The sequence below is a fragment of the Zeus faber genome (assembly GCF_960531495.2).
Source record: "Zeus faber genome assembly, chromosome: 8".
Lineage (NCBI taxonomy): Eukaryota > Metazoa > Chordata > Actinopteri > Zeiformes > Zeidae > Zeus > Zeus faber.
Window position 1 is genome coordinate 6,694,039 of NC_137195.1, and position 25,925 is coordinate 6,719,963.

At 45.1% G+C, this 25,925-nt stretch overlaps 1 protein-coding gene across 1 annotated transcript; it reads right to left on the reverse strand.

Annotated features, from left to right (window-relative positions):
• smarcc1a (SWI/SNF related BAF chromatin remodeling complex subunit C1a) lies at positions 1-25,175 on the reverse strand (the record flags this gene model as incomplete). Its single annotated transcript, XM_080005515.1, has 27 exons — positions 1-2,033; positions 2,224-2,349; positions 2,817-3,114; positions 4,862-4,996; positions 5,677-5,861; positions 6,875-7,028; positions 8,183-8,238; positions 9,760-9,921; positions 11,316-11,574; positions 12,161-12,220; positions 12,600-12,710; positions 12,835-12,988; positions 13,411-13,524; positions 13,753-13,824; positions 14,018-14,136; positions 14,673-14,710; positions 16,541-16,671; positions 17,230-17,348; positions 18,519-18,644; positions 19,099-19,174; positions 19,387-19,456; positions 19,678-19,747; positions 19,876-19,968; positions 21,176-21,257; positions 22,005-22,090; positions 22,424-22,543; positions 24,981-25,175. The coding sequence occupies 27 exons, from the start codon at positions 25,173-25,175 to the stop codon at positions 1,942-1,944; spliced, it is 3,303 nt and encodes a 1,100-aa protein (XP_079861641.1). The 3' UTR covers positions 1-1,941.
• Positions 25,176-25,925: the final 750 nt, after the last annotated feature.

A 25,925-nucleotide genomic window follows, 5' to 3' on the forward strand; every position in this document is an offset into this window, starting at 1 on the left:
TATTCCAAAACAACAAAAGAGAGAGAGAGCTCCATCTACACAAAGTTTATTCTTTAAAAATACATTACCATAAACACAAAAAAGTAGCCAAAAATGTATTAATATATGCCGGGGGGGGGGGGGGGGGGGGGTTCCCGTCAGTTATGGCGAAATATTCAACAGCCTGGATAAGATCTCAAAAGGTGGAGGAGGCGAGAGGGACGTCGAGCGGACGTGAATGCAAGGTGTGTGTGTTCGTGTGGTTGTTTGTTTTGTCTGAGTGAGCGAGCGGGAGGAAGAGAAGGCGGCGGCGGCGGCGGGCGGGGGAGAGGTAGAGCAGATCGACAGGAAGAGTTCTAGAAGAGAGGTAGCTAGCGAGCGAGGGGCCAAGGTGGGAGGAGGAGGAGGTAGCAGAGAGACGCTAACAAGCGGGAGGGGCGGAGACGCCGCGCCTCCTGGCACCGGGAGCGCCGCGCGCGACGCTAACGTGTTGGTACAGAAACAGGAACGGTCCACGTCCTAAATATACAAATGTCAACCGGGGTCGTATTAGGAGTCGTCGTGCGGCGGTGGCGGCGGTGGCGGCGGTGGCGCGGAACGAGGCAGAGGTGCGGCGCGCCACGGGGCGGGGGAGGTTAGTGTCCGTACGGCCGAGTGGAGGAGGGTGGAGCGAGGTAGGCGTGTTAAGACAGGTACAGCGTGTGGGGGGCGGGGGTTGTGGGACGAGGGGGCGGGGCTAGTGGCTACAGTATCAGCACCTGGACCGCCAGGAGGTGGAGCCCACCGTGCTGCACCCTGCACTCAACAGGGCTGCAGGGGATCAGAACTGAGAGTGTGTGTGTGTGTGTGTGTGTGTCTCCAGTGTGTTCTGGCCACGTTTAGATAAGTGTGTGTTCACAGCCAGCCAACAGAGAGCGTCCTGGTCGTGTGTTTTTGTTTGTGGGCATTTGAGGCCGCCAACCAGTTAATGGATGGTTCCACACAAACGCGCGCCCACTCAAGCCTGCTCGCACGCACGCACGCACGCACGCACGCACGCACGCACGCACGCACGCACGCACGCACACACGCACACACGCACACACGCACACACACACACACACACACACACACACACACACACACACACACACACACACCTCTACAGTGTGTCGTTTCAGCAGGAGCAAGAGGTAGATACACAGCAAGACAAGAGAACAAGGGGAATCTAAATCCCTCAGTGTGTGTGTGTGTACATCTGCTTGACCATGCATACCTGTTCTATGTGTGTTAAATTATTCACACACACTGCTCCACGTGGCACTGTGGTCTGAACAGTGCCCCCTGGTGTTACAATAGGGAAAGCCCTGCAGGTAGGTAGGTGTAGGTGTGTGTGTGTGTGTGTGTGTGTGTGGTGTGTGTGTTGTGTGTGTGTTGTGTGTGTGTTGTGTGTGTGTGTGAGAGATCAGTCTCTCGTCTTATCTGCCCCCTCGTTTCATTTCCTACTTCGTTAAATATGATTTTATTCTCTGCGGGACGGAAACGAGCCCGGGCAGATTGGAAAACAGTGTTTGATACTACAAGACCCTCGCTGCGGTGCCCTGAGAGGGGGGGGGTGTGTGTGTGTGTGTGTGTGTGTGTGTGTGTGTGTGTGTGTGTGTGTGCGAAGGAGGGAAGGGTGCGCGCGCGTGTGTGTATGTGGTTGTGTGTGTCGTTTCTTTTTAAGTTTGTGTCACCCTTGTCATTGAGCCCTGAGTGTGAATAATAGAAGGTAAGAGAGTGCACGTGTGTGTGTGTGTGTGTGTGTGTGTGTGTGTGTGTGTGTGTGTGTGTTATAAACAAAGCCTATGGTGATTTTGGGAGCTGGGGTAGAAATCTTAAGCCAGGAGTGAAGGCCATCGATGGGTTTTAGCTTGAGAGATTTGAGTTCTTGTGGTGTGTGTGTGTGTGTGTGTGTGTGTGTGTGTGTGTGTGTGTGTATTGTTAGTTTTCAGCCACCCGTGCAGCGGGGGGCACAGGAGGACCCGTGGGTGCTGGAGGGATCCCATCAGGCTGTGCGGGTGGTGGGACAGGATCTGGAGAAGAGGAATGGAAGGAGAGGCGTTAAGAGCAGAAAACAGGATGCGCACACACACACACGCACACACACACACACACACACACACACACACACACACACACACACACACACACACACACACACACACACACACACACACACACACACACACACACACACACACACACACACACACAGGCACTCACACATGCCGTTGGGTGCTCCTGGATGGCGGGGGCCCATCATGGGGGGCATGCTGCCAGGCGGGGGGCCACCAGTAGGGGGTCCGGGCATCATGCGTCCTGGGATGAGCTGACCCGGTCCCATTGGTCCTGAAGGAACAGGAGCCACGTCAGAGCTGGGACTGGGCGTCCTCAGCATTTGTTGATGTTTTTTTTCCGACGCCATATTATGTTCCCACCAATTATGTTCTTTATCTTTATCGATCAGCTCATCAATGACCTTACCATCCCTTATCAGTCAAGACGACGCCGCCAATGTTTGAATACGTTCTTGTGCGAGGCACGTTTTGGCGAGAATTTGATTCCTCTGAATTGTGGCAGATTCTCCCGAGCCGGACCAAACAAACAGGAAGTGATTTTCTTCCTTCCTCTGACTATCTAGTCTCACGCACGCACGACTCCACTCTGACGCCCAAATTGGGAAGTTCAGGCTCCATCCTGCCAAGATGGCAGCGAGCATAATTACAAACTCGAGGCTTCAAATGGTGTCTTCAGAAACCAACGTGTGACTTCACATGTTTTTTTTCGACACTACGCTTAATACTCATCACTCTCACCTGTTTGTCCTGGGTGGTGCGGGCCCATGGGGTGATGGCCCATGGGTGGGTAGCCGGGGTGAATGGTGGCGCCGGGCAGTGGTCCCCCGAGGTGTGGAGGGGGTCCACCGTGAGGCATGTTGGGGGGTCCGTGGTGGGGGCCCGGTCCCGTGCCGGGGGCTTGACCCTGGGCGGCGGCGGCGGCGGCTGCTGCCGCCTGTTGCTCCATCTGCTGCCGCGCCTTCATCTCAGCGTACTTGAGCTGCTCCATGTGGAAGGCCTGTCGCTCCGTCAGCAGCTGCTGCCTCTGGAGCTCCAACTGGAGGGAGGACGAGATTTTATGCTTTGTTTTGCGAAGTATAGATACCTGGATTTTGGTTATTGTAATATGGTGATAAACACAGATCAGCCACAACATTAAAACCAGTGACAGGTGCAGTGAATAACATGATCATCTGGTTCCATTGGCACCTGTCAAGGGGTGGGATGTATGAGGCAGCAAGTGAACAGTCAGTTCTTGAAGTTGATGTGTTGAAGCGGCGTAAAGGATCTGAGCCACTTTGACAAGGAGCACATTGTGATGCTAGACGACTGGGTCAGAGCATCTCCAAAACCACAGGTCTTGTGGGCTGTTCCCAGTATGCAGTGGTTAGTACCTACCAAAAGGGGTACAAGGAAGGAAAACCGGTGAACCGGCGACAGGGTCATGGAACCCAGGGCTCATTGATGCACGTGGGGAGTGAAGTCCAGCCCGTCTAGTTCAATTCCAGAGCAGAGCTACTGTTGCACAAATTGTTGAAACAGTTAATGCTGCTATGATAGGACACACAGTGCATCACAGTTTGATGTGTATGGGAGCGCTCAGAGTGTCCATGCTAACCCCTGTCCACCACTGAAAACACCTACAATTGACACGTGAGCATCAGAACTGGACCATGGAGCAGTGGAAGAAGGTGGCCTGGTCTGATGATGTCATCATGTGGATGAGCGGGGTTAGGGTCTGATCCGATGGAGCATCTGTGGGATGTGCTGGAACAACAAGCCCGATCCATGGGGGCCCCACCTCCAACTTCTAGGACTTAGGACGTTTTGGTGGAACGAGGGGGAGCTACACAATATTAGTGGTTATTAGTGGTGGTTTTAATGTTGTGGCTGATCGGTGTAGTTAAATGTTGACTTTAAGGCTGCATTACAGTGAAGTAATGCTGTTTTCTGAACTTCATAGACTGTTCTAGATGTTCTTATAAATACCTTAAACTGCTTGGTCATATCTTATGAAAGTAATATCTCATACATACAATATTCTTCCCCAAAATATTGTTGAAATACCAAGAGTTATAGCTATAAAATCTGGCGTAACCAAATCTTCTGTGTGATGGAGGTTGGAGGGAGACATTTCAAGTGTGTTCCGACAGACAGCCTCTTACATCTGATTTCCAAATAAAATATGACATCACAAATAACTAAATTATAGAATGTTAAAATTGCCTGGCGTCTCACTGCGGAGCTCCACAGCCTTTTCTTAATTCGTGCATCGGTTACAGGCAATAAACACCTCCACCTCAAACACCGCTTCACACTCGCACAAGGTCACAGGAAGGACGTCCGCAGGAACACACACACACGTGCAGACGCAAGGTCGGTCAAAATATCACACAGACCTCTGCATGTTTTACAACACCGCTCGTTCGCTCGCACGCACGCACGCCTGCACGCACGCAAACTTAACAAATTCAGTCTGATACAGAGATTCAAAACTATCAATTCATTTCAGAAGTATACATAAGTATTTAATGGTTAATAACTGGTTGCTATTTCAAATATTTCACCTTCCATTCCTGGCTCCTAAAGGTGTGAGGCTATTTCAACACTACATCGAAAAATTGCCCCCAATACATCTTTACTCTCTCCCACAGGGAAACTGTAATATTATCTGACAATATCATACGCACTCTTGTATTGTATGTATTTTGTGTTCATAGCTTGTACTATATACTAGCTCACACGCAACAAATGTATTTTCCTTTGAGGATCAATAAAGTTCTGGATCCGTCTCGTTGACTTACGGCCTCCTTCTCACGGTCCATGATGGTCTCCAGCTCCTCGAAGTGCCTCAGTTTGATCTCCAGCTTCTTCATCTGGGTCTCCACCAGCAGGGCCACCAAGGACTTGATCTTCCTCTCCTCCACCGCTGCAAGGTGCTGAAGGGCGGAGGGGCGGAGGTAAGAGTGAGGGGAGGTACCGACAGAGGCTAACAGGCTTTTAGATTCAGAGATGACACCTGAAGCACACACTGTTCACGACACCCCCCACTGGGCCGTGGGTTCAACTCCCGAAAATGTATTTTCCATCATGGAAAAAAACAAAATAAATATTCCTTTCAAGTCTTTTCACCCCACAAACACAAAGAAGAGCCTTGTGAGAGAGAACTGCAGTATGTTATATAGAGCACATCGTAGACCTTATTCCAAACTCAGTTTTCCCACTAAAGAGTACACATACAATATATGTATATATTGTACTCTTATTACTGTTACGACAACTGTTTTATTAGCCAAGTGGCTGTGAAGCGTCGATTCTCTTCATCCAAATAAATCTTTCAGGCTGTTCACACTTTACTGCAACTGACGATGGAAGCCCACTAAAGTCATTTTCTTGGATCAATCTACATCATATTTAATGGCACACAGTACCGATTTTACAATACATCTTGTTTTTACAGTGCCATAGTCCTATTTTATCGTGTACTCTGTTTAAAAAAAATGTTCAAGAATGGAAATGGAATAGCAATAGATCATTGACTGAAACTGAAAAAGGATTAGTGATCAGTGTAATTTGTACCATGTGACATGTTATTTTGGACAGTCCGAGATCTGTTCACCTTGGCCTTGGTAGCAGCAGATGCCAGGGCAGCAGCAGCTGCGGTGGCGATGTTCCCCTCTCCTCCGACGTCCACCTCCAGCTTCTTCCTCTTCTCCTCTCCCTCGTCTTCGTCCGCAGAGCCCTTCTCCTCCTTCTCTTCATGTTCAGAGGACGATGTCTCCATGGTTTCCTCCTTCTCTTTGTCTGAATGGGGGAGTGGGCTTTGAGCAACCAGGCTTAATACTACAACACTTGGATATGACCATGACTGACTGAAAGGCTCTAAAAGTACAAACCATTTACTATTCAACTCAAAATTCATATACTGAAGACTGCAAATTACAAATTCAATTTCTTGTTTATGCGTTTTGATCTTATTCTACAGTTTAACATTACTATAGTAGCGTTTGTTGATGTGTGCGTCGGTCGTCGACTCCCGTGCCGTGATTTTATTTTAGATCAATTTATTTTAATTTGTATCCTACACGTGTGAAACCCTTATTTTCTCTTTTATTATTATCAATTATTTATTTATTTATTTTTTTAAACACAACTTGGTTAAGGGACTGTCCCGTTCCAAAAAAACCTGGACGGCACCACTGTCAGGACAGGACGTCTCCCTGTTGCTGTGGGACTTAATTTAGTAAAAACAAGATGTTTTTGTGTAAATACTTTACTTGTAAATAATAAATCCTGCACTTCTGGGGAGACTGCATTTGCCACATTACATTACCTTTTTTTGGTGCGTACCCCTCCCCGACGGCCCTCCCCATAAAATCATGAATTGGCGATCGCTGCCCCCTAGGATTGCCAATTGGAATTTTGCACGATCGCCCAAGCCTAATATACTGTTAATATTTTAATATGCATTACTCAAAGACCTTAAGTACTGGTTGTTAAAAATAATGTATCGAACATTCAACCAACATGACAACCAATTAATACAACAGTCATTACTAGCGTCGTACAAACAATCCTTCGGGGTGTTGAATAATGCGCAGAGATTTTGGATAAATCACAGTAACGGAAGGATTGTGTATGAGGCGTTTGAAGCTGGTTTATGGAGAGGAACGATGACACTGCCCAAGCTACTATCCTCCAGCGTAAGTGTGCCGTTGTTTGGAAAGACTGGGCTTCAGTGTGTGCCGACCCCCCAATTATCAGCACAATGTCACCAGATCACCTAGAGAATGGAACCACTCCAGCCGGCCCGTTACCTGCTGCGGCGCTCTTGCTCTCCGCCCCCTCCGCCTCTGGCTCCTGGCGCTCTGACGACTCTCCGCTCTCCTTCTTCACCTTCTCCACTCCCTCTGTTTTCTCGCCCTTTTCCGCCGACTCGCTGGGTTTCTCCGCCTCGTCCTTCGACTCCGCCTAGAAATTGAGTCGGAGCACTTGGGTCATTAAGGAGGACGTGTTTTAATCAACAGAGACTTTGAGAGGGCGAAGACTTGACAGTCAATTGGAACATTTAGAGGAGTTACACTAAACTAAAAAAATATATAGTTCCCAGCTGTAAAAAGGTCAAAGGCAAGCAGCTGTGTACAAGTGTAAATTATGGTGTACTGCTAGCAAGTGGATGCTACTGTGGCTACAAGCGTGCAGAAGCTACACAAGCCAAGTGGAGCGTGGATGACTCCTCTTAATGTTAATAACTATGCTACACTCAGCGCCTCTGGCTGTGCCTCAACCAGAGAATGGAAGGCAGAATACGAAAAATAAACTCTGAATGGGAGATGTAAAGAGATGGAGGAAGGAGGGAGAGAGTGAACAAATAAAGCGGGGAAAAAAAATAAAAATAATAATAAAAAAACAACAGTGCAAACAATCTAAAATCTGCAAGCCAAAAATCAAGTACAGTTAATCCAAAGTCAGGTTAAGTTAGGAGGCTTTAAGTCAGCGTGCTCTCACACACACACAGACCAGGAAGTGACACAGTGACTTGGTAAACCGTATCCTGACATGGCCAGACCAATTAGTCTGGAACCTCTCAGTTCATTTTCAATTACCAAAGGGCGTTATCAACGGGTGCAGACCAAAATGTCCCTGGACACAACTGGATGGACCGACAACCAATCAGAGCAACGAAACCTATGATGTAGTGCTGAGCGACGGAGTAAAATATAAACAGACGACAGCCTGCAAATCCTGTCGGAAGTACGGCAAACATCTTTCTGATCGACAAAAGCTTTAAGTGCAGTTGTTTGTTTTTCTTTTAGAGTAAATATACCGTCCAATTAGTTTACTACCGCGGTGATAGCGGATTCACATCAGCGGCAGCCATCTTGGTTGTTTTACGAAAATGCTTCAACGGCACTCCTCTGTACAGTCACTGTATCAAACCCGCCCCATATTCGATCAACGGTTGTGATTGGCCCGACCCGGACCACTTCGGCTGGAAGCCTGTCTTAACGGGGCAGATGCGTTTGCCAGAGAAAATAAAACATGAGCTCGCAGATTCATCTGGTTCCAAGGCTTGGTAAATAGAGTTCTCAAATATATATTTTTTGTTTCCATTTGCCACTTACCTTGTCACCCTGCTGAGAGTCAGAATCTGTCTCCATCTTCTCTGGTTCTTGGGTCTCTGGAAGAAGCAAATAGACGACAGAGCACATCAGACACCAAGAAACCAACCACATCACAACTGCCATGACTAGGTATCAAATCACTCATATCGCCCCCAGTCCTTCACTTCAGTCTCTTTTGATTTGAGTCTTCCAATTATATTTTATTAGCAGAGATATCACTCTATGCAGCTTCAAGTGCTAAACGCACGTGAATCTGCACAAGGCCGTGGTGGGAGACTCTTGTGAAACGCCATTCCATCACTGTGTAATGCAATACGTGTGATCCAAGGAGTCACCGACAGAGCGTGTGTTAGCCTAATGGACCTATAAAGATAAACGCCGTCAGTTCTTTAAAAGCTTTTGGGGTGAACGGGCCCATCGGGAGAAGTTGGTCATTTGTTTAAAGTTGTGTGTGCATGTTTGTGTGTCTATGTGCGCACACACACACACACAGACACGCACACCGAGTGTTGAAGCACGCCACAGGTCCACTTGTGCGAGCACAGAGTGGGTGAATATTGATTATGGTATGTGTGTCTGGAGAGTGCTTTAGGCAAGGCACTGAGCACATTTAAGCTCATTGATTGCCACTGCATTTCTCAAATGCATTAATTCATGAATAATAGCCCAGAGAGAGAGAGAGAGAGAGAGAGAGAGAGAGAGAGAGAGAGAGAGAGAGAGAGAGAGAGAGAGAGAGAGAGAGAGAGAGAGAGAGAGAGAGAGAGAGAGAGAGAGAGAGAGAGAGAGAGAGAGAGAGAGAGAGAGAGAGAGAGAGAGAGAGAGAGAGAGAGAGAGAGCAGAGGCTGTAGGAGAGACAAAGACAGTGAAAGGGAGGGAAAGGGAAAGGGAAACAGCAGTGAGATAACCCAGTTTTGTAGCCCCTCCCCTCGCCCCCATCTGCCATCACTTTTTAAATCCACTGAGTACCACAGCAGCCATGATGTGCGCGCATGTGTGTTCACGTGCACGCTCACACATACTAGTGACCTGCTAAAAGATAGAAAAGGAAAGAAAAAGCCTCTCCCTGCCTGTTCGCTACAGGTTATGACATTGGTCCATGCTGCCCCCTAGTGGCCCTGTGTTACTCAAGCCAAGCAAACCATATGGTAGAGTACTGAGATTAATGCTGCCTCAAAAACATACATAAAAATATATAAAACTAACTAAGAGAACATACATCAAATGGACAGCATAGTGTTACCTATTTCCTTGGTAACCGTTATTTTTGAGAATATGTGATCTTTCTGTTGGAATGGAACCCTTTTTTGATCATACATTTCTGGGTAAACAATAGATAACCCTCCACATTATCTATTGTTTCACCTCAAACTTTTTCCAGGTAAACTTCTAATTGCTATGGAAAATGTCAAGAACCAAAATTTGTCAGCTTTTGGTGCATATTAAATCAACAGTTGAAGTAGAGACACTGACTGGATCGGATGTTCTACTCAAAAAAAATCTTCTTCTGGTTCATATTTTGAGCTTGTCTCACCCCATCAGGTGGCTGTAAAAACGGAACATGGGGTGAGGCTACTGACCAGTCTTCTCAGGTTCATCGGGGGCGGTGCCTGCGATGCCACTGCTCTCCAGGCCAAAGGCTGGGTCCACCTTGCCGGTGCTCCTTGCTGCCTCCTGGACCTTCTTAACGTGGGCCTCCACCAGCTCCGCAGGGACCTCCTCACGCACCCGGGAGAACTCCTCTGGACACGGTGACAGGGAGAAAGGGAGGTTTAGGAGGGATGCTGCCGCACTGGTATTGGCCAAGTTAATATACAAGCTAACTGAATCAGAGAATATGTGAATTACATTTTACCAATTAGGGAGATAACAGTGAAGCATTCATCAAAACAATATTTTACAGTGTCTAAAAGACTAACTTGCTCATGAAATAAGTGACCCACAGCAGCCAAGTCCGCCATATTGCACATTTCTATAATCGTCAGGAGCAGCCAAATAAGTTGGAAAAAAAAAAAGAAAAAAAAAAAAGAAAAGAAAAAAAAATACCTTTCTTGAAGGAAAATTCGATTTTTCCAGATTCGTGTTCCTTTGTGTTTTTTTGTTATCTCTCAACATATTTTCAAAACCGAGTTTGATTTATAAATAGTAGAAAATGTTAAACCGTGGAGTTTAATATTACTACATGGGGAAACGCAGTTCACTTCGTGAGACGCTGCACAGCACTGAACAACACAGATCGAGCGTTTCCTTTAAAGCGACCGTCCAGGTGAACATCATTCCTCCATATTCCATGTGATGTGAAATCACAATGTGAAACCGTTTTGATAGAATTCAACCTTTAAATCGTACTACTTTTACACACACGGAGCCACTGTTGTGGAGGGGGCGTGTCATTGACGTCACTTCCGTAAACAAGACGAGGATCCGGTTTCACTTGTCTGTGAAAACTTTGTGTTGTTATGGATTACGAAGGCGGATGGAGGAAGATCTAAATCATATCGCGGGCCTTAATCTGACCAGTGCGATAGATCCAAGTCAGTGGTAGCAGCGCCTACTGGACTTCATTTTCCACGATGATAGTCAGTTCTCCCACAGCGACCCGGAGAACGACAACGACGCTGAATCTGATATTATCCCGGACTTGGAGAACATTTCAAACAGCGGATTTCAAACTTAATGCGATGATGAAATGGAATATTTTCAAGAACCACCCGAGGAGGCCGACGATGTTGTTGTCGGCCTCGGTCTGTTGTTGTTACAACAGAAGAAGTTGATGATGTGATGAAGTCCGTTGAGGTTGGTGATTTAAAATAACATAAAATAATTCCACTTTTATAAAACATGTGTATTCTTACTGTTAAATAAAAGCTTCTTTAAAAACAAAATTAGTTGTTAGTTGTTGAGCTGTTCGTGATTGGGCCATTCACTATTATGTTAAGTAACCATGAGGCTTTATTTGTCCGCCAACCCCATTTGCATTCTGGGAGCTGGCTGAATTAACTAAGTGTGGGGTAAAACTTTGGAGATTATGATTAAACTGTGAATATCTCAGAAACACAGATTACCACACCCTTGTACAGTATGTCGATATTCTGAATACGAAAAAAAATAAAATAAAAAGATCAATTCTCCTCACCCAGAGCTGCCTTGGCTGCAGCGGAGGCCACCCGGGGGTCAACCACCGAGGCCAGGAAGGCCACGGTGCTCATGACGGGGTTCCCGGACTGGCTGAAGGGCACAGGCTGGTAGGCCAGTGGCCCAAGCGAGGCCTCTGTGCTCTCCAGGTAGGGGTCTTCGATGGGCAGCCGCAGGAAGTGGAGGATGCACTCGTCCTGGGTGCGCGAGCCCACGTGCTCCGAGACCTTGTTCCAGTCGTCCTTGTACATCTCCAGAGCCTGGCAGAGGTTATACATTTTTAATAGGATCTTGGGGTTGAACTGGAAACCTGCATAAACCTTAGAGTAATTAGTGCTCAAGGACAATTCAGAAGAACAATGATACCGATGGTCTTGTAGAGATGGAAGCCGCACATAGGCCAACCACAAGAACTGTGATTGGTCCACTTAAATTGCTTTGCATTTCATGCTAAAAAGTGTCGCTTTGAAATTTCCTCAACGGGTACAACTACTCAAAGGACAACTCTGGTATGTTTTTAATTTGAACCCAAACCTTATTTTTTCAACCTGTCCAACATGATTGATTGGCATGACATTTTTTATTTATTTATATAGTATTGAGAGAGTAGCTGCACTGCACTTTACTGCACCCTTCATACTGTTTGAAAAGCTGTTATAGGTTCCATTTATTTTTTAATCCAGACTTTCAAATAAATGTACTAACCTATCAATTATATGGTTTTACAGTGTAAAAATTAACCCTCCTAACTTAGAACAGACTTTTACGTTTAATCAACTCAAAAAAAAAAAGATTCCATTCTGTGTCTTTTTCTCTCTCCCCCCGATTCCATGTGTTGACGCTCACCTCCAGCAGTAGTAGGGTCTCCTGTTCAGTCCAGTCCCTGGTGGACGTTGCCCCCTTAATCTGTACCGAAAACGCAAAATTCACATCAACACTCACACAAGAAAAGGCCTCTTCATACTCAACAGCACTACTGTTATCAGACGACAACAAACAAAACTTAGCACGCAGTCCCCCACACAATCTCATATACACAACCTGTTGCTATAAACAACATGCGCTGTACTAAACTGAAACACCCCTTTAAGTGTGATTATATAATAATAATAATAATAATAATAATAATGTCATGTTCAAATATCAGGAAGTTAAAACTATTTTGGCTTTAAGACTTTTCAGAAAAGTATATAGACCGCTGAAAAGAACACAGGTGCCCTTGGGGAGGGCGATACCCAAACCTGAGGTCGTAAAACATGTCGTGCAGGTGGACTGGCGTATTAACCTTGGAGTTCTTCTTGGCGTACAGGTCAGGGCGCAGTCCAAAGTTCTGGAGGTCAGTCGGTTTGTCTTTGTTCTTGTCTGGGAAGTTCATCACTGGCTGAACCGGGGGAATCTGAAGCAAACAGAACAGGGTTTACTTCAAGGCTTCCACAACAGCAGCTAGAACCGTCTGTGAAGCTCGGAAAACGGCACTGCTTGACTGTACTGCCTTAAAGACAACACTGATATGGTGTCACCTGTCCGGGTCGATGGTGGAGAGGCATGAGGCCTGAAGGAGTGTCTGCAAGCACGTTGAAGTGGGGGGTGGGAGGGGGGCCCATGGGCAGGGGGCGACTCTCAGAGTCCACCTGGTAGTTCACTAAGCCCCACTGCTCCAGGAACGCATGCACTCTGTGGGGTGAGAGAGAGAAAGAGAGAGAGGCGGGGCAGGGGTCCTTAATGACTGTATGAAGATCAACAATCCAGAGTTTACAATGCTTTTCTTCATTAAAATTGTCAAAGTATCAATGCACAAGATTGTATGTGTTGTGTGGATCACACTACAAGTCACAGAATTCAATTTGAAACGATATTCCTCCCCCCTCACATCTGGGTTTACACTCATTTTGCTCCAAGACGGTCAATTTATTTCCCCAAAGCTACGCCTTTAATTGATTTGTCTTTCTTGGGTCACTTGAAGTGGTGGGGATATATTTTCATCGGAGGGTGCCGTTCCTTTTTTGTATTTTCATCAATATTGACGGTTTACTGACTAGTCGGTTCAGTTTCTAAACCTTAGCTCTGGTTTTCAGATCGCTCCCCACTCGACTCACCTCATTACCGCGCAGACGTCCCCCGTTAGGTTGCGGCGGCAGGAAGTAGACGTGAGGTACTCCTGCGGGTTCAGCCGGTACGTGTCGATCATGAAGTTCCGGTAGGCCAAGTATCTGATCGGAATGTCAGGGAGGGAGAAAAAATAATAATTAATTTAAAAAATATAATAATAAACCCTGAATCAACGCAACTGATGCATCTTAAAATTCTCAAACTGCTATTTTTATGAGACAAAAGCTGCAGTCACTCAGGCAGAGGATTATATAAAGATGAAAAACCTAGGAGATTGGTTGTTGACTTTCTACCCCTGGAGTTCAGATGTGTGTGTTGTCCAGACTTACATCTCTGGAGATTTTGACTTATTTTTCCCGTTGAAGAACTCCGGTAGGGCTCGTCTCTCAATCTCATGAATACTGAAAGAGAAAGGAGCACAGATCCCTGATCAGTCTGTTTAAGCAATTTTAGCAAAAAAACAGCTGATAAGAAAAGAAGCTTCACAACAAACAAAAAAGTTGAGTCAAATCTAAAGAAAAACTAAAGAAAGGACAAATTTTGCCCAAAAATTGGCAAAATTCTTAATTTCTTTTTAAACCTTTATGTTCTTACCAGTTGTAGTCGAACCAGGCGGCATAGCTGGGGATGATGATGTGGTGAGTCTGCTCCGTCACGTTGTCCTCCGAGTCCATCAGCCTGTTGATCTCCGCCTTGCTCTGTTCCTCATCCTCCTGCAGTGGGAGACGGAAAGGATGGCTGAGTCAATACAGGTGGCAATGAAAAGCTACGATGTGCGTTAAAAGTCTTGTAATTATGGGATAAAAAAAAAAAAAAGAAGAAAAAAAAAAAGGCAGAATCAGGAAGTACGGCAATTAAGGGAAAACTCTTCTGTTCCTCGTGGGGCAATAAACCTAATCCAGGAGGTTAATTTTAGCCTTCGTGAATACAAGGGTATTGGTGTGTAAATGTAAAGTGTTTATGGTGCAGGACTCAAACTCAAATGATGTGCAAGTTTTATTGAGGAACAGCTGGTGGCTTGGTTTAATGTGTGTGTGTGTGTGTGTGTGTGTGTGTGTGTGTGTGTGTGTGTGTGTGTGTGTGTGCGCGTGTGCGTGCGTGTATCTGTGAACATTTTGCTCATCAGCAGCAGGTTGGGAGTGTATGTTGTGTTTCTATGGACTAGGGATTGTGGGTACTTTAAATGAGACCCCATGCCTTCCTTCATGCATGGTTTGTAACCAACAAACGAAAATATCAATCACCCTACCTTGCCACCAGACAGCACAGAGTCGTCCTCCATGTCATCTGATGGGAAAACAAAAAGAAGAATGGATTCAATTTAACCCAAGCTTTGGAAGAAAAAAAAAAAAAAGAATAAAAACTTGTACCACTTAATAATTTATGTGATCAATACAAAGCTAGACAGATAAACCATAAACATGGAGGGAGGGGGAAAAAAAAAAAAAAAAAAAAAAAAAAGCAGAAGCACCGATACTCTCCCTCTTAACCGCAGTGCTTGAAGCGGAATTTGTTAAATTGCCTACTGATGGACGTAGAAAGAAAAAAGAAGGCAGAGGAGGAGAGCAAGGAGTAGAAAGGAAAGACGATAACAGACTTGTTTGGCCTCTGGCACAGAGGCGTCATCTGAGACAAAACGATGCAAAAATAGAAAGTAGACGGGTGCTTTTCCTTGCCTTTCTGTGTCCAATTGCTGGGGGTGACTGCCAACTGGTATATTTTCAAAAATATTTTCAAGTGAATCAAGGAAGAGCATGATTTGGTTGGTAAAAGAACACCCCTCCGGCTGTTTAGCAAAACTCACCGTACCAAAATAAAATTGACATTTGTTTTAATTTGTTAAACTGTTTTTATGTTTTCTTAACTTAGAACTGACACCATACGACCGGGAACTAAATAAATATGTGTAACACATCTTCAAGTTGATCCAATGATTTAGTGAGCACTCACTCATTGGAGTTTAACAACAGGGAGAGAAAAAAAAAACAAAAAAAAAAAAAAAAACCCCACACACTGAGGTGGAATGGGTGTGCATGTCTGTATGCATTAGGGGTGTTAGGATTCATATTTGAAAATCGATCAAAATAATCTTTTGATTTGGAACTTGGTGATTCTCCCAGTATTTTTGTTGGTAGTAATGTCCAACATGGTCGCCATATTGGGATGGTCAAGATCCGCCGGTAAACAAATGCAGCGTGTGCTGGGGGGGTGTCAACTGTGGCTCCCCCGGCTCCGAACCGACCTTCATGAAGTTAAGTCCAGAGTTGGGGGAGCTGCGGTCGGCGGCGCGGAGGAGTCCGCTGCACCGCGTCCCTCAACGCACACTGCACCCAACCACCTGGCACTAGGGCTGCAGGAACCAAATTCAAATAGAATTTGAAAACTACAAAAAAAGATATATATTTATATGATAATAAAGTTCAATATGATTTCATCCCATTTGTTGCACAGTGAACACACACTAGAGAGAAATATTCCCGCTGAGTGAGAAGTCTGCGTCGGCGGAGACGCGCGAGTGTCAAGTAGTAATTTGCCTTTTACTACCAACGTTCCCCTCTGGTAAAAATAGCATCCGTTTTTTTGTGCTTATTTTGGTGAGTAACTTAAAAGTAGTGTAATGAGTAAGTTATTGTTTATTATTCTAAAGTCTATTTTTGTTAAAGTTATTAAATGTTCAGGTGTGTTTATTTTTGTAATTATTTATAATTTTTAATATTCAATTAAAACGCACTTATTGAGAAACAAGTGTTTTTCTTTACAAATCAAGACTCGATCGTCTAACAATGGCCTAGCCGCCCGCGCTGAAAAAATTTGGAAAAAAAAGTTTAATCGAAGTGAGCTCAAAAACGAAAGTCAAATTGTGGATTTGGAGAATCGTAACACCCCTATTATCCATGTAAATCAGTTGCATGTGATAGAAGGGGAGAGCAGTCAGGTAGTGTGAAATTAATTTATATAATAGAGGCATGCATTAGGGTTGGCCTTTGGGAATTAGCACCCAAAATAAATAAACATGTCGCGTTTAACTCTTAAAACAAAATCCAACCCTTCCTGAACAACAGCACGGCGTAAAGATGGTGGTTAGAGAGACACCCTCCTCTCCACCGCTGCTCGTACCGTTCTTGGTCACGCCACCCTCGTCCGTGCCGGCAGCAGCCGAGGAGTCGTCCATGTCCTTGCTCACATCCTCCTCAGTGTCGTCCTCTTCCCCTCGGTGGCTGCGTCGCTTCCAGTGAGGGCCGGGATTTCTGATGTGTGTGTGTGTGTGTGTGTGTGTGGGGGGGGGGGGCGGCAAAGGTCAGGAAGTGAGCGACTGAAGTTTAGGTCAATAAAAAAATTATATAAGAAAGTATTCATTTTACAAGCTACGCGGCTATATTATAATTGGTCATTGATGGCATCTGCCAGCCCTCAGAGAAGCAGAAACTCCCTAAAGTTAAAATAAATATTAAACCTTGAGCAGGGCGCTTAAGAGGGACACCCCTTTAAGGAGACCGGGCTATCAGGGCAAAAACCATTACAAGATGCATTCACCAATCAAAGAGTATTAGTTTTATCAAAAACAATATGGAATCAAACAATTTTCAGAAGCAAATGATTTGCATATATTTGTTAAAAAAAAAAAAAAAGTTTAATTCATTTCACACCCCCCGCGCAAATGTCAAACATCTTTTAAAGCAAAGTGAAAAACTAATTTCAGGCATGTTCTTTAAATTCAGGTTTCCTTACACTTCATGGAAATTTGTTAGCATTTTGGGAAATGGAGGAGCTTCATGACGGAACAGATGGAGGAGAGGCCTTCTTACCCTTTCTTGCCTCCCTTTTTGCGGGACTCGGCAGGGGTGCTGGGGGGCGACGGCGAGCGCCTCCTCTTCTTGCCAGCGGAGTTGGCCTTGCGCTCCTTGCGATCGGGCGTACGGGAAGACTGATCAGTCAAACCCCGCGTGGCACAGGGAGCGAGGGATGGAGGATGAGAGAAAGAGCCGCAGAATGAGAGGATGAAACGGTCTGACACATGAGGAAGGCAGGGCAGGGCGGGCAGGGCAATATGGCTCCAAAAAAGAGACTTTAGATCAGTTGAAATTGATGACCCAAAACTGAAATATTATAAAACTGTAAGACTATTACCATTATTGGCTATATTCAGAATAACCCTCGATTTTTTCCCCTTTATGTAATACAGATCCCTTCAACTACAAGTTTTATAATTAAACGTATTTTCAGACAGTCATAATAAATGTGAAAATTTACATATCCAAATCTATTGTAATAAATAATTAGCATTATTTTACTTCGAACTATGCTCAAAAATAGGTATATAATAATAATATATAGATAATACTTTTGACCTAATCTCACATGGTACGTGTTATTTGTTAAATAAATACATTTTATATCTATCAGAAAATACTATATATTGCCGAGCCCTCATGCCAGGCAGGGAGGGAGGGAGGCAAGGAAGGAGTGAGGGAGGGATGTGGCGGTGAGGGAGAGAAGGACATTCTGCACCAGGACATCTTGCACATTACAACCACTCTCTGACGACGTGGTGACTGACTGACTTACTTACTTACTTACTACAATGAAAAATTATCGCTCTGCGGCGCCATGTATTTTAACACAAGTTAAAAGTCAAAGACGAGGCACGACTGCAGATAACGTGAAGGTTAATTCATAATTTCACAAACTTTGATCAGTTTTTAAAGAACCGGTTTAAATTGAAAAGGCCCATTTGTGCAGGAGTCGTGGAACAAGGAAGGAGAGAGCGAGAGTGTGGAAAGGGTGGGTCACAGAGACAGACTGACAAAGGAAGAAAACTACAGTACACAGTGCTTAGCAACATAAAGCATAAGCCATTCACCAAACAAGTGCACAACAGGTCTGCCAGGCAAACATGCATTGCAAAACATACCAAAAATACAGGGTTCCGACACATGTTTTGCAAATGATACACCCCCCACCCACCCCGGTGTGGCGTAGTTTTTCCAGTGACGAAGGAAGCCCGTGTCGTGACACACTCACACACTCACACACTCACACACTCACACACTCACACACTCACACACTCACACACTCACACACTCACACACTCTACCTCTTCCTCTCGGGGGAAGATCCTCTGGCGGAAGCTGACTGGCTTCTTGTTCTCGTCAACCTCGTAATCCTCCTCGTTCATCCACTCGTTGAAGGCGTCCGTGTCCAGCACCCACTTAGCCTGAACCTGAGAAACGAGCGAAAGCCGAGGAAAGACAATAAGGAATCAGAGATTCCACCATCCCGATGACCCACGGCAGATGAAGGTTTCCTGTCAACGCCAAGAGTCAATGTTGTCCAAGTTACACTATTTTAAGGAGGCTGAAAATTTTAACAATCAGGGCAACTTTTTAAGCAGGGCTCAACATTAACGGTTGCCCAGGCAACCAGCGATTTCTGTTGATTAATATGTTTCCCCTTTGTCAATACCACTCTCTTAATAATGAAATATGGGTTATAATTATATAGAATGATTATCCTTCAATTATAAAATTATTACAATTCGGCAACCATTTTGTTAATCAAGCAAAATCTGATGCAAAGTTGCCAACCAACTGGCAACCACTTCTAAAAGTTAGGGGGGGGCTGTGAAGGTCAGTGTGGTGACATTTTATGGTGAAAGCTGGTTGCCCGCTTCTGACCTTCCAAGGCTTCTCTGTGTTGGGTGGGTCCTCTGTGTCTCCGTCCACCTCACTGATGGGCACCCAGGTGTCGTAGCTGGTCACACAGAGAATAGCAACCGGAGGTTAGGGCAAAACGTAACATTACGCAAGACTTCCAAAACAATCTATCACCCAAGGACGGCAATCACATGGCCGGTCCGTATTAAGTTGAAATCTATTGTTGTAGAGCTAGTGTTTTATGGGTTTACTGCTCAGCCCCGCCTGTCCACAGCTCCATGTATCCTGTCCTCTCTGTGGTCACCTCACCTGTCAGGGTAAGAGCCCCAGTGCACCAGCACCTGCTTGTCCTTTTTCATGACAGGACGCAGCCACTCCTCTGCAAAAACACACACACACACACACACACACACACACACACACACACACACACACACACACACACACACACACACACACACACACACACACACACACACACACACACACACACACACACACACACAAATAATTACTAGTAAATGGACATACAGTACAGAATATAGCAGAACTCCAGTATACTGACAGAGAACCCACATACATTTTCTATACAGTTCTTACCATCTTCTTGCTGGGACGGAGAAGGATAGATGTGGTGGGTTGCCTTGGACTTATCCTCAGTGATGGAGCCCTAGAGGAGATAAATGAGATGGTTTAAAATAAAAAGGCCACGGCAACTGCATCCACCGGGTTCCAATTGAGTGTCAGCAGAAAGCAAGCCCCTCATTGACTGGCTCAACCTAATAGGCCAGGACTCACCTGGTGTCTCTTTATGATGTCTTTGAGCTTGTTGGCCTGTTTCTGCTCAATGTCAGCCGATAAGAAGACGGTCGGTCGGGTCAGACAATTGTTCTGGAAGCACAAAGAACAGGTGAAATAAGAAATCCAGTCAGTGTCAATCATTAAACTAATTTATCCCATTTTTATTCTGTAATGGAAAAATCTTAAAAACCTTAAAAAATGTCAAAAACTCAAAATCTAATTTAACTATCTAATCTAATTATATAACTAAAAGGAAGGAATCTCTGTATATCTCTATGTCTGCCTGTATATAACCGTTCATCCGATCTACTTCACACTTAGCGGGTTCATTGCTGGGAACCCGAGGACGTGCAGCATTGTATTTAGTGCAAGCGACCGGGGAGTGATTTTGCACACCTGTCTCCCTCTCCCAACGGTACCAACGATGCTTGCGCAAGCGACGAGGTGCCCGCGATCGGCATGCCGAAACAGTGCTTTTATTATAGATGTAGACTATTTTTTTATACAAGCACGTATGGAACCGCATGGAACGAAACCGTGCGTAATGGGGACAATTCCTCCGTGACTCTCGCCCCCGATCACGCCATTTCCATGCATTATGCGTAGGAAATAATCCTAACTAGCCGTACCCCTTTCCTCTGTGCCCCGCACCCACTCTGTTTTAAGTTGTTTAATTCGGAGGTTTTGCTAAAACGGGGGTTTTGCTCTCTGCAAACGGGGTGCACGGAGAGCCATGTTTGCGTCCGTGTGCGGACACATAAAACTATATTTATGATTTCTCATTGAAATGTTATCCCTTGGCATTTGGTAAGACTTTATCTGTTTTATCCTGTTATTGTAACGCACACTGACTGAGAAAAAACTAAAAACGAAAACAACGCCCGCTCGACTTGAAGAATCTTAGTCAACTGACGAGTTTCCGACTGATGGCTCGACTTGTCGACTTTCAGGGTGCGGCGCAAAATTCAGAGTCATAAAGAGGGTCTTTCCCCGGTGGATGACTTTAACAGGCCACTTCAACTTCCATTGTGGAACACAGGACCGAATCGTAGACATTTTGTAAAACTATGCCATTAAAATGTCTTTGAAAGTCTTACATTTTGAATGGGCATGCACTAGCACATCTGTGTAATTACACAGATGTTACAAACATAATTAATGAGACTGGTCAACACGGCAAAAGCATGGTCTTTGAATTACATGCTTGCGAAAAACACCTCCAACAAAACATAATCTGTAACGTGATCAATAAATCACATTCAGATATAACCGATGATCCGGCAGACAACAGTCCTACCTGGACCAAGGACTTCTCTACGTTGAGGAACATCTCCACGTTGCGGTCCATCCTGGAGGGGTTCTGGAGGTCAAACCTACGCCTGGAGTTAAAAGGACACATCAAATACATTTAAGGCATCCATGCATTTTGCAACCAACCTTGTTTTCCCCCAATGGTAGAACATGTTTATTGATACGTCAAACAAACAGTGGATAGCTGCTAATGAAAATGATACTCGCTACGTAGCTGTAACAGCTGCTTATGTACATACATGAACAGAGCAGCAAGAAAAAAAAAAAAACATCTAGAAAACTCAAACACATCAAAATCCTCCATCAGTGCGTGCCCGTGTGGCCAAGAACGCAGGTATATGTCTGAAGTAATAACTGCCGCATACACATGTCATTTGGTGTCATCACTAGTTTTTCTTCAGGACTTCCTGGTGCTGATTCCAGCTTTGTTGCTCTGCAATGTCTCCATTGGAAACACAAACCGTAACAAAGAACAACGGCTTTATTCATTTCATTGATTTTATTACTCTGGTACTAAAAACTAATTTGTATTTGACTCCCCCACCACACCGAATATGCAACTTTTGTGATCAGGATATACTTTCTGCACAGTAAATTATTCTTGCAAAAAAAGTGTAGCAGGAGTGTAGCAGGATAAAACAGTAATTTCTTTGAAAACCCGCTTCAGATTAGAACCATTTTCTCTAATATTATCATTGTTCGCAACCGGTGTCTTTATATATATTTTTTTAATATATATTTCAGTTTCATATTATTCTTTCCAATACGTGATGTTTTCACATTAGAAGCACGGCCAGGCCCACACGTCTACTTACCAGCCCTGCTCGCTCTTGAATTTGTAGACTGACCCCAGGATGTGACAGAGAGCGCCACCCGCCTTGAAATCCATGAAACTCTTCGTCTGGGAACAGGGGAGGGAAATGAAGATGCTTAATGCACGACAAGTGACATTTGTGTGTGAAATACATGTAATAACAACGTGCTATGATTTAAAAAATAAATAAATACAAATAAGACAGGAGAGGTTTTCTCGAGACCTAAGAGAGGCCAGTGTGTGTATCCATTTACTCTATGTGCACACGTTACTTGGTGAAGCTATGGTTGTATCTGCATACCCCACCCCCATTGTTGTAAAGAAAGGTCCTTTGGTGAGTACAGCGTTTTAAGAAAGTACATCTCTACGAACTAGTATGTGTCTGCATATTAGTGCGTGCATCAGCTGCGCGGTACTCACAGGTAGCTTGGTGAGGGCGGGGTTGTTGACCCTGCGACCGAAGGCATCTTCCTGGAACTGCAGCAACTGGACCACCAGACCAGCCAGGGACTTACTTGAGGGAGAGTCGTTCTGGACATACTGCGGGAGCAGACAGAGACAACAGCATTAGCCACAACATTAAAACAACTGACAAGGTGGTGTGAATATCATGGCTCATCTGGTTCCAATGGCACCTGTCACAGGGTGGGATATATTAGGCAGCAAGTGAACAGTCAGTTCTTGAAGTTGATGTGTTGGAAGCAGGAAAAATGGGCAAGCGTAAGGATCTGAGCAACTTTGACAAGGACCACATTGTGATGGCGAGACGACTGGTTAAAAAAAGTTAACACTGCTATGATAGAAAGGTGTCGGAAGACAGTGCATCGCAGCTTGCTGCGTATGGGGCTGTATAGCTGCAGACTAGTCAGAGTGCCCATGCTGACCCCTCTCCACCTCCAAAAGCGCCTACAATGGGCAGGTGTGCATCAGAACTGGACCATGGAGCAATGGAAGAAGGTGGCCTGGTCTGATGAATCACATTTTCTTCTACAACATGTGGATGGTCGGGGTTAGGGTCCGATGGAGCATCTGTGGGATGTTCTGGAACAACAAGCCCGATCCATGGGGGCCCCACCGCAAAACTTCCCGGACTTAAAGGATCCGCTGCTAACATGGTGCAGATACCACAGAACACCTTCAGAGGTCTTGTGGTCTCTCTATAAGAGTGTCCTTCAACCTTTGTTTTGAGTCAATGCTTTGGATTTTTCTGTTTATAATCAAAAAAGATCCTTCATTTCTTATTTACGGGTTAATTTATCTCATCATTTAAGCCACCGTGGCCACATGGATGCTGCAGGAATAGTTCAAAGAAAACAAAATTTAGTACAGAGATAAAAACAAGACTTCAACAGGATGGACGCTTACTGTCCAAAAATGGATTGAAACAGGACTTTCTGTTGAAGGACAGCTTTTCCAATCGTTATTCCACACAATTTGCTTTACACTCACAATCACTTTTTTTTATTTTTTTTTTTTTTTTTTTTTAAATAGCTTGCCATAATGTTCTAGTTTCCCACTGAGCGAGAACAAGTGACAAGACTTGCCTATGTGAAAATAGAAGAGGCCAAGTTGGAGAGAAAAAAAAAAGCCAGCACACCAGTCTATTTATAACAAGGACGATGTCAAGGAGACCACATCTAGCCTAGAAAAAGCTCAGATACAGGCACAGATTGGCCAACACAACGCAATTAGAAAAACATGCTTATATATTAAATTTGTGATTTCCGACTTGTACTATTATTAATATTAGTATATATTTCGACAAAACACAATGCTGTATTAGATATGGGTTCACTTGATATCCAACATATCAACAAGGTTTATAATAAAACACCACTTAGACATCCCGTAAAATAATAACTTCCAAATTAAAACCAAATAAACTTAAATTTTGAAAGTAGAAGAAAGGTTTTAATGAGGCAACGTTATTACTTACACAGGGTGTCTGCAGGTATCAGAGAGTTGCATTTAATACTTTAAAATACATGTTTACCTACAGTAAGCTTAGGTTGATTTTTAGACAAATCTTTTTTTGTCTTATTCAATGAAGTATTGCAGGCAGGTTAGAAGGCAAGTAATATATATTTGCTACAGGGCAGAGGTAAATATATGGTAGAAACACGGTATACTATGTTATGAAGTAGAGCATTCTATTAACGGTTATCATGAACTGCTTCCTTGGGGGCAGCTAGCAAGGTAAGCGCCTGGGAACTACAGTGAATAAAACGCATTTTCTTCCACCGCGCTTTGGACACCCAAGCAAATAAAATAAACAAAAATAAAGACAAGCTGTTGACGGCATTTTAGGGCGTCTGAAGCACCCGCGGGCACCCGGTCAAACCGGCTGAGTCGACACGGAGGGGCTTTGTCGGGCTGGTGCGCAGCCAGCGCCGTCCGTCGCCGCGCTGGCGCTGGGACGGAACAACTTGGCGCTGGGTTTAATTCACATGGAGGGAGCGGAGCTTCACCGTCGATCGGCGCCGCACGAACCCGTCGAAACGAGTAATAATAGACAGGGCAGCCGCGTCACGTGACCATCGTTCGGTTGCCGCTAAGCCGCGTAAACTCTGTTTTCACTGCGGTGGTGTTAAGATGGAGTATGTGGATGTGTGTATGGTAGTGCAACATGGTGTTGGTCTATGGTGGTTGTTTACAGTAGTTTGTGTACAGCGCTCGGGAGATGCCCTGGCGTCTCGGCCGCCAACGTTACTGAATGAAAGGCTAGCGAACTGCTAACTAAACAGCTAGCTGCTACACACACACACACACACACACACACACACTGTTATTATCCTCTCGGTTTTGACGCGCAAACTTTCCGTCGCGTTGGTTCCCGGCCGGACGGTCGCTCTCAAATAACACCGAACCCGTTGAATAAGACGGGCGGGACGCGAACAACGCTTCCCGGCGGACCGCGGCGGGCCGAACCAGTGGCCCCATTGTGCCGGAGACGCGGGCCTCGGAGCGGCGACGTTACCTTCTTGTAGTGCTTCCCGACCCACTGCCGCACGGCCTCCAGCTGCGACACCGTATCCGAACTCTCCCAGAATTTCGAAGAGGGGCCCCCGTCTTTCTTTCGACCCACCGCGGTGCCGCCGGCCGGCGCCGTGGCCGCACCCCCCGAACCCGAGCCCGAGCCCGCTCCGCCTGCTCCAGTCGCCGTTGTCGCCATTGTGTCTTGTCCACTGCGCTGCTTCAGTGCTCTCCCTCGCCGAGCGGGGTTTACAATGATACTGCGCAGGCGCAGACAGTCACGCGGTTCGGCAGTATCGCGATAGCACACGAGGTTCAGAGTTGATGTCAAAAAGGTCAGAGAGACAGGCAGGCAGGCCGACAGACAGACAGGCCGACAGACAAACAGGCAGGCCGACAGACAGACACTTTGTTCTCTGAGGGAAATTTAGGCGTTACAGCAGAACACATAAAAAACAATAGGCACTGTTAATAATAATAATTTATTAATAATAATAATAATAATAATAATAATATAATGGTGGCCCCATTATTATGTTATCTGATTCTGAAAAAAAAAATAGTAATTTCCCCCTGGGATTAATAAAATATTTCTGATTCTGATTCTGATTCTGATAATAAAGAAGAAGAAGAAGAAGAAGAAGAAGAAGAAGAAGAAGAAGAAGAAGAAGAAGAAGAATGATGATTAAGTAATATGAACAGAAAAACATTGGCAATAAGCTGAAAAAATGAGCGGGGGAAAAAAAATGGATGATATAAATCATGAATCATCCAATCTCAAAACAAAATGTATCTCTACCCTTATTCCTGCTCTGGCACAAAGGGGCCGGCGGCTGCAGCTTATCCCAGTTTACTACAAGCACAAGGCAGGGTGACACTGAAAGGGATCTCAGCCAATCACAGGGTCTGTCACACGCGCACACACACACACACACACACATTATTATTA